Here is a 9,755-nt window from a genome sequence, read left to right as displayed (position 1 = left end):
GGGTGTTATTAGAGTTCTACAGGGCGTACAGGTGTATCCCCATGGGCACATTTAATTTGGGGTGAGTAAAATGGAGCTGTAAGTGGCTGAGATCGTTTTCTGTAAGGTGCATTCATCTTCATGGTCGAGTGTGTGGCACCCGACGACTGCAGCATCCAGCAAGAGTTCCCTGTAACACTGAGAGCAAAGGGGAGCCTAATGAATATGCCCCTTTGGATTTTTAAATCTATTTAAATATTTCAGAGATACCATTATAACAAGCCACATGGAATGAGGTAAACTAAAAATGTGTTTATAAGGAGGAAGGTTCAGAGGAGACGAGGAGGGAGTGTGGGATCTAGAGAACAAGGGGATAGAACAACTTTTGTGGAAGGGGAGGGTGGCTAACTCTTCTTCCGGTGAAAACGTCAGACTGTGTAAGGCAGACAGGGCTATGTGCCCAGCTTAGGGGCTCCAGTCACTGTGTTTGGTGTGTATGCACCAAGGCTAGGACACTGGGTGAGTAGAGGATAGCAGCAGTTGGGACATTGAGAGTGCCTTCCTCATAGTTCAGAAGTCATAGCATATCCTCAGTGCCTGGCCCATAGTAGGTGTCCTTTAAGTGGTTATGGACTGAGTTGCTGGTAGGAGCTGGAGGATTAGGGAACACCCTGGAGACGATAGGTGATAATAGATGAACTTGTTGCATGAGGGCAGTGGCTCCTAATGCAAGCTGAATCACCTAGGGGGCTTGTTCATACTTCCATTCTGGAGTTGCCCATCCAGTAGGTTTGAGTGGGGCTCAATAATTTCTTACAGGTTACCATGTAGTACTAAGCTGCTGGGCCCACACTTTGAGAAAGAATTACTACTGTTGGAGGCAAGGAAGAAGCCACTCGGGATTCTAAAGCAATGGGACATGGAGGGATAGACCTTAGCTTGCTAAGGGTCACCAACCCACATGGTTTTGGAATTTTCTGTAGCTGAGCTCAACAGGCTTACAAAGTCAATTGATTAGATTAAGATCATAGAGGTTTGTGGCCCGGTGTGGTGGCTCATGCCTGTAATCCCAGCACTTTGGGAGGCTGAGGCGAACAGATCATGAGGCCAGGAGATCGAGACCATCCTGGCTAACACGGTGAAACCCCGTCTCTACTAAAAATACAAAAAATAAAATAAAATAAAATTAGCTGGGTGTGGTGGCGGGTGCCTGTAGTCTCAGCTACTTGGGAGGCTGAGGCAGGGGAATGGTGTGAACCTGGGAGGCGGAGCTTGCAGTAAGCCAAGATTGCGCCACTGCACTCCAGCCTCGGTGACAGAGCGAGACTCCATCTCAAAAAAATAAAAAATCAGGTTCGTTGAAGGGCCCTATAGAAGGGAAATTGGAGACTTCTTAGAACAGCGCAGTGGACGATTTGTCTTGGGGCTTATACTGTGTAGGGAAGAAAGAAACCTGGTGGAGATTAGAGATTCAAGGTCATAGTTTAGTATATTTCTAACATTTTTGTCTGCAGCCACCTTAGTAAGAAACATATTTTACACTGTGACCCAGTAATAAATGTGTGTATAACTGAGATAGAAGGTTCATAACACCTTTCTTGTTTGTAGTCCATGCTGGCATTCCTATTTCTTAAAAAAAATAGTGTGGGTCATGGCACAGTGTATTGACTTCATGACTAGTTAGGCCACACCACTGATGTGAAAACATTGCTTGTAGAGATGGTTTGGATTAGATGATGAGAATCAGAAAGGGAGACCACTGGGGAATACATGGTCCTGTGTATTGATTGCTAGGTGGGAAGAAGGGCAGATGCCAGAGGAACAGCAGTCTGGGTGGTGACCAGGCACTTCTTGGTATGCTCAGGAGGTGGGTTGCTGAAGTGGCATGGAGAGGATTACTGGTGCAAAGGCCAGTGGGCTTTCAGGCTGAGCTGTTAGCTTGTGTAGCTTGTGTCCATGGTCATCAAAGCCCCTTAAAGTTATGTTATGAATTTGAGGTGATGAAAGCAGCCCTGGAATGGGTTGTGTCCTAGATACATTACATTGGTGCTAATGGACTCCCCCTTCTGCAGAATGCTTTGATAGACTAGTTAACAGATTGAAAATCTGGTCTTCCCCATCATATCCCAATGAACAAGCAATGTATAAACTGTTTGGGGAAATGCTGGGCTTGTAGGGAGTTGGTGGGAGGGGGGACAGACCGTGGCTGGAGGGCAGTGGCACCCTCACGCACACAGTCTCAACCCTTGGACTCAAACGATCCTCCTACATCACCTACTTGAGTAACTGAGACTATAGGCACACATCACCACACTCAGCTACTTTTTATATTTTTTTGTAGAGATACGGTTTTACCATGTTGTTCAGACTGGTCTCAAACTCCTGGGGTCAAACAGTCCACCCGCCTCAGCCTCCCAAAGTGTTGGGATTACAGGCATGAGCCACCACACCTGGCTAATAAGTTATTTTTTAGGATAATAATCATGATAACAAAGTCAACATTAATCTGAAAACTTAAAATAATTCTGTAAACAGTGCCTGTTTTGCAATAATCACGAGGTATAAGGTTGAGTCAACACCCCTGAAAGTTCATACACCTTCTGTAGTGAAAATACCAGGTGAAAAATTCACTGTACCATTTTATCATTGGAAAAAAATAATATGATGCTATTCCCCGATAAACGCTCAGAATAATTTTTTTAAATAATTTTTATTTTTAAAAATTAAGGTGGGTTTTGGTTTGGAGGAAGAATATTTGACAGTTAATTGTGGGAATTGAGATACTGCCTTTTAAAGCATTTGTAGTAATTTATGTCATTAAATGAGTGGTTTGTGTTTGAGGATAAACACATTCTGAGTATGGGCTACTTTTCCATTTATTTGGGATCACTCCTACATAGTTTTCATGTAACATTTTTCCAAAGAGTTGATCTGGAGTGTGAGATTATCTTCAGCAAAGAACAGTGTTTCCAGACCTGAATTTGCTAAGGACAAAAGTCAAAGTAAATATATGAGGTTATTGAGAGAAAAAGGTTACAGATGATCACAGTAGAGATCACAAATGCCTTTTTGTGGCTGCAAGCAGACTACATGAAAATCCTAACCAAAAGATGTGAACTACGTCTCCAGAAGACACTCCTTAAAGCCAGAAATTATAACTAGAACTGAGAACACTTGAAAATGAGCGATGGGGTTTATTTATGAAGATTCATTAGCATTTAATGCTGACTTGTCAAAATTTCAACACTAATTATCTAATAATAGCACTTTCAATGGAAATGGCAGAAAACAGCATGTTAGCAAACATAACCTTCCTATCCCTTCTGGATTATTTAAATAATTAATGACCTCACCCTAGCAGGAGAGCCCCAGGGAGGAGAGACCCAAGGGAAACGTCATTTTTCTTCAGTGCCACTTCTGCTAATGAACAATACCTTTCTCCCAGGGCCAGTCTGATTGAGAATCCAGTTTCCACCCTGGAGAAATAAGTTTTAAATTCTGGTATCCCAATTTACTATTCATGAAAACAACAGTTGGCTGTCAACCTGCGATGTGATTTTGGTTAGACTACATTGTCTGTTAACAATTCGGTTGAAAATTCTTAGTTTTCAACCGAATTGTTAATTTAGCCTGTCAAATAGTATATGCCCATTGTGATACAAATGAGGAGCTCTTCTCTCTCTACATGTTTGCACTTGATCTCATGCTGTCTTGCTTAATGTGTGTAACTCTTTTCTGTTCAAATGTGACTTCCTAAATTTCACGGGAAACTCCTGAGACTCTTCTCCCCATCCCTTCACTCCCACAAGTCATGTTGTTGAGACTTGACCAGTGCCAGTTCAGAGGACTGTCTGATCCAGGGGCTCCCGGTTGCCCAGTGCTTAGGGAGCTTATCCCATGTATCATACTTAGCTCCTCTTTCACTGTTTTTAGTCCAGTTCTACTACACAAAATGTTGCAAAAGTCTTTTAAATTCTATTATTTCCTTTTTTCTTTGTAACTCTTGGCCATATCTTTAGGGAGAAAATGATCTGCTTTCTTTCCTTTCCATTTGTAAGCAAAACAAAAACCCCACAAACCCTTATCCTACCCACATAAGGGTATAAAAAGCCCACCAGAGTCCTTAGAAGTACCCTGCAAAAGCTCTTAAGAAGTTTTTTGTCTTCTTCCTAATTAAGTTTCATTTCTTTAAGCAGTAGCATTCAGTGTAAATAACAATTTTTTTACTCCTAATTTTTCAGTTTCAATAACGTAAGAGAGGAGTTTTCCCATTGCTGTTTTTATTACCTGAAGTAGTTCTGCTATATTTTGAGTTAAATTCTCCTTTACAGGCTAGCATATATAACATGGTTTCTTTTCAACACAATTCACTTTAAATTTGTGGAATTCTTGAACTATTGTATTCCTATATCACAGGCAGGCCTGTGATTGGGTACCAATAAATACTAGTTGAATTGTTTCTTAATTTCTGATGAACTGTGTTTTCTACTTCATTTGTATAAAATTGAGATCTTTTGTAGTATCTGAATGGCTAAGAGTGACATTTGGAGGTCTATGCTTTAATTTCATTCATTTGTTCAGAAATCAATGTTTACAGTGTGTCAGCTGGCCCTGTGCTGGCTTCAGTAGAGTGTTCACTAAATGAAGATAATTTCAAATAACTTAATAAAGCAGTAGCTATGAGAATGACTTTTAAGGCATGGGTACTACCTTAGGGTGGTCTTGAAGGTTTCTCTGTGGAACTAACATTTGAGCTCAGATCAGAATGACAAAGATGAGTCATATATTCAGAGACGGGGGGATGGGCGTTGCTAGAATAAAGGGGCCAAGGCGGGCAGGAACTCCAGGAGCAGAAGGGATGTGACTGGAGACTGGAGCCTCAGGACGGGTTGTTGGGGGCTGTTGGCAGTAAAGGTCAGAGTGGTAGCCAGAGCAGGGATGGCCTGGTATTTGTGGGCCATGGTTAGAAGTTGGGAATTGATTCTAATTGCAATGAGGATTGGAAGCAGAGAAGTAGCGTTTAATTTTCAAATGCTCATGTAAGTTGCTTTGTAGAGAATAGTTTCAGGTTTTAGTAATTCTAGAGACATTTCAAACTGTGTATTGGGCCGCTGATAAGGAGTAAATAGGTCTGCCAACTTGTGGCCTTTCCTTCCCAGCAACCCCTACTTTTTTTATTTTAATAAGACAGTCTCACTGGTGCCCAGACTGGAGTGCAGTGGCGCCATCTCGGCTCACTACAGCGCCCGCCTCCTGGGTTCAAGCTATCTTCCTGCCTCAGCCTCCTGAGTAGCTGGGATTGCAGGTGCCCATCACCACATTTGGCTAACTTTTTTTGTATTTTTAGTAGAGACAGGGCCAACCATGTTGGCCAGGCTGATCTCGAACTCCTGACCTCAGGTGATCCACCCGCCTCAGCCTCCCAAAGTACTGGAATTACAGGCATGAGCCACCGCACCCGGCCAGCAACCACTACTGTTAAGCCAACTTTTTAACAATTTAAATTTTGAGGAATGCCTTTGGTGTGAAAACGTTGTGCAACTATACCTATCCGTAGTTTGGAGGAGAAACAAGCGGAAATTAAACCCAGAAGTGTAAGACGGGTGTTACCACGCCTCTCCTTCACTCTCACTGCACGTCCTGTTGTGGTGGAGTTAAGTACGCCAGGCATATACAGCATGTGTGTAATAATGTTCCGAGGATGTGAGAGAGAAGGAAGGGTTTGGAGGCGAAATTGGGGAGGGACCACTTCCTCATTCCTGGTGATAAAGTCATCTGAACTATGCCTCTCATGCGGTTTCTTCACAGGGCACATACCCTGTTCTGAAGTCCTCCAGTAGACATTTTAGGTAACAGAAGAGTGAGAAGCTCTAGTTGTTGATTTATTAACATACAAGTTCAATTATTGGCGATTTTGTGAAATCCATACATTTCTTAATTGTCTAGATACTGCTAGGCCTTTCATACTGAATGAGATAGGATTTCTAGCTTCAAAGGAGTTTTTAAGATAAAGACTTATGTTACATATTTTCAGATTACTCTTATTTTTTTTTTTTTTTTTTTGAGACGGGGTCTTGCTCTGTTGTCCAGGCTAGAGTGCAGTGGTGTGATCTTGGCCCACAGCAGCCTCTGCCTTCTGGGTTCAAGCGATTCTCTTATCTCAGCCTTCCAAGTAGCTGGGATTACAGGCACCCACCACCACACTCAGCTAATTTTTGTTATTCTTAGTAGAGACAGGGTTTCGCCATGTTGGCCAGGCTGGTCTTGAACTCCTGACCTCAGGTGATCCAACTGCCTCAGCCTCCCAAAGTACTGGGATTACGGGCATGAGCCATGGCACCTGGCCATATTACTCTTTTTAAAAGCTGTACTTGGTAACACTTCTAATGGTCATATATGAAAGAATACAACGAAACTAATCGTTTTACTTTTCATATTAACATTAAATAGCAAGATTCCAAGGATACTAGAGGAAATTAGCTTACTTTAAATCTTTTAGTTTAACAGAATATCTGATGTGCTTGTTGGTCAGTAATATTTGTTAATGTCACAGACAAGTTTACTTGGTAATAGCTTAATTGCATAATATCCTCATATAAAGCAAATTAATGAAATTTATTTCATTTTTTGAAATTGCCCAAATGCTAATTAAAGGAATGTTTTCTGACCCTAATACCTTCAGCTTCTTCATCTATTAGTGGTTTTTTTTTAATGAAACAGCAAAATTAAAAATTTTTACCTTCGTATGCCAACACACACTAAGCTCTTGTTCTCCTTTATAGGGAAATCCTCATTGACGATTCAATTTGTTGAAGGCCAATTTGTGGACTCCTACGATCCAACCATAGAAAACAGTAAGTATTGTTTTCAAGTACTTAAAAACTGAGAAGCCTTCTTTTGTGTAAAATAGCCATTGTGTATTCATGGAGGCTTTGAGTGCAGGAGGTAAATTCTGTATGTGTCCTGATTGGGGTCAAAGAAAACTTGCAAAAGATTTACCTACTTTACCCTGAAAGATTTTTTCCTTGCATGTCTGCATGCCTTGTCATCTAGAAATTGTTAATTCAAGTCAGTAGGAATCTGGCCCATTACTGGAATCTTCGTATTCCAGAATCTGCTCAAAAACAGGAGTGGAGAGCACAGTCTTTTCCCCCACACCCCCGTCCTCCCAGCCATTGCAGTTTCCAGGGATTCCAAGCTTGAAAGAATGAAAAACACTCCAGATCGCTGTTCCTTATTCTTACAGAAGCCATACTCCCGCCCCCATTTCTCTATATCCTTCTTTCCAGCCCTAAAGATTTGAAAGAGAAATGAACTATTCTGGGATTGGTTAGAGCAATTGCAGCATTAAAAAGAAGTTGGCTCAAAAAGCCTGTTGACATTTTAGGCCATGTGCAGAAAAAAGCAGGGAAGAGAGAACCAGCTATGACCTTTACTTTGTTCAATTTTAATCCGTGGTTTCAGCATATTCCTGATGGATTCTAGGACCATGAGACAATTTTTTTTTTTTTTTTTTTTTTTTAAAAGAGACATGGGTCTCACAGTGTTACCCAGGCTGAACTCAATATCTTGGACTCAAGTGATCCTGTTATCTCAGCCTCCCAAGTAGCTGGAACTACAGGCATACGACACTGTGCCCAGCTTTGAGACAGATCTTGATTCTAGGGATCGCTAAGGAGAATCTGAAACAGGGAAACTGGTCTTTTCGGGCTTAGAACCACAGGTGGGCCCTGGAACTAGTTTTCTCAGATTCTTGAGACCAGGACTTACCTAGGATTTGTCACCAGGAACATGTAGATTTAAACATGGGGATTCATCAACACCTGGTTGGCATATTATGCATGAGGTAGATTTCACCTGCCAGAGGTTTGCAAGAGAAGAGAATCACTTGAATGCTTTGGCTTAAAGTAAGGAGCTTGGCAGACAACAGCCTGCAGGCCAGAAAGGCCCATTGCCCATTGTCTGTCTTTGTACGGACCAAGAGCTAAGCAAGGTTTTTACATTTAAGCATCATATATAAAAGTCCAAAGAAGAATAATGTCTGATGTGAAAATGATATGAAATTCCAGTGTTAATGTCTGTAAAGTTTTGTTGATACACAGCCATGCTTGTTTCTTTACATGTTGTCCTTTACATTGTGTACAATGGCAGAGTTGTTGAATAGTTACAGCAGGGACCAGGTGGCCTACAAAGCCTAAAATATTTACTAGTACTATCTGACCCTTTACAGAAAAAGTTTCCTCACCCCTTACTTAAAATATTTGGCTGTCCTTTGTGTGTCAGTGTACTGGTAGCAGAGAAGGAAACCTATTGGTTGATAAACTAACTCCGGGAATATTTTTGAAAGTAACCTTTCAAGATGTTATATTTGAAAGTAACCTCTGGGTATCACAGGGAGGAGTCCTGATTACATCCTATGATTTGTCTAGCTAGTCATTATATCATAGTAAGCAAGTGTGAAGAGCAGATTAATGTGAGTGCTAGATGAACAAGCTTGGTTTTCTGTCCACTGGAATAAGAATATAAGGAAATCATCATCTCAGACTTTAATATTTGCTATACATAGCAATTTAGGATTTTAGATCCTTGAAATAATAAGGTTCATTTTGGAATTGTATTAATAGAACAATAGAAGATTGTTTTCTTCGTAAGCTCTGCCTCTAAAAGTGGATAATTGTGTATGTATCCTCATACCATTTCATACTGAACTGGAATTAGCTGGGCATGATGGAGTGTGCCTGTAGTCTCAGCTGAGACAGGTGGATCACTTGAACCCAGGAGTTTGAGGCTGCAGTGATCTGTAAACACGCCACTGCACTCCAGCCTGGGTAGCAGAGCAAGATGTGGTCTCAAAAATAGAAATTGAGTTGGAAGGAAAGTCATGGAGTTGTGTATCATGGAGCTGTACATACATACATTATCTTAGTAATGGATCAGAAGAAAGTCCAACTTATGTAACTTGATGTTATCTCAGAAACAGAGTAATATGACGCTACTTTTTTGAGGCTATCAGCATCATCTTTGGTCGTATTTTAAATTTTTCTCATCTTACAGTTCAATAATGAAGACTTTTCTTCACCTCAAAAATGAATTCAGAGTACTTGTTAAAGTCTGTAGGCAAGAACAGAAATAAATATGAATATGTATCCATTAAAAGTTCGTGAGGCATGTTCAGACATTATATTCTACTTACTACACTTTTGATAACCTAACACAGGGCAGGAGCCCTTAGTCCACCATTTCTTCCACTATTTGGTAGAAAAACATTCATTGTTCAGTGATAACAATGAATTGGAAAGAAAAGAAAAGGTTATCATGAACTTGTTGCCAGCAAGATAAATAAGTGGTAGTTTTATGATTTTAAAAAACTGTAGATCTGGAAATAATTTAGTAGTTATTTTACGCTTTATAATATTAGAACAAGCTGTTATAGCAAGCACTCAGTGGTGACACATTTCAGTGAAGTGTCATGGTGAGAGCAAAAATTCTGGGACTGTGTCATCTTTAACAGTAGGGGTGTAGGAGAACAATATCAGTAAAACCACATATTTTCTAGTTTGGGGAAATTTTAAAGCAGAAGTACTACTTATGCAAATATTCTTCATTATCTACTGCAGTGTTAATCTAACAACTCAATACAAACTAAATTGATAGGATTAAATTAAGCTAGTGGTAGTTTATAATTAAAAAGCAAGCATAGCAGCAATTTCCAACTTCTGCCATCTCCAGGTGGCACTGTTGGTGAATGATCAGCGCCTTCCTCTCAGGAAGTTGGG

The 9,755-nt window shown here is 40.6% G+C and overlaps 1 protein-coding gene across 2 annotated transcripts in view; it reads left to right on the top strand.

The window, feature by feature from the left end:
- RHEB (Ras homolog, mTORC1 binding) overlaps window positions 1-9,755 on the top strand; it is a 52,196-nt gene that overhangs the window by 21,887 nt on the left and 20,554 nt on the right. For both annotated transcript variants that reach the window (XM_007983533.3, XM_007983532.3), the window contains exon 2: window positions 6,762-6,833. In XM_007983533.3, the coding sequence (XP_007981724.1) occupies window positions 6,762-6,833 (72 nt within the window). The remainder of the gene's footprint in view (window positions 1-6,761; window positions 6,834-9,755) is intronic.

The sequence above is a fragment of the Chlorocebus sabaeus genome, chromosome 21 (genome assembly GCF_047675955.1).
Source record: "Chlorocebus sabaeus isolate Y175 chromosome 21, mChlSab1.0.hap1, whole genome shotgun sequence".
Lineage (NCBI taxonomy): Eukaryota > Metazoa > Chordata > Mammalia > Primates > Cercopithecidae > Chlorocebus > Chlorocebus sabaeus.
This window is presented reverse-complemented; position numbering and strand designations above follow the sequence as displayed.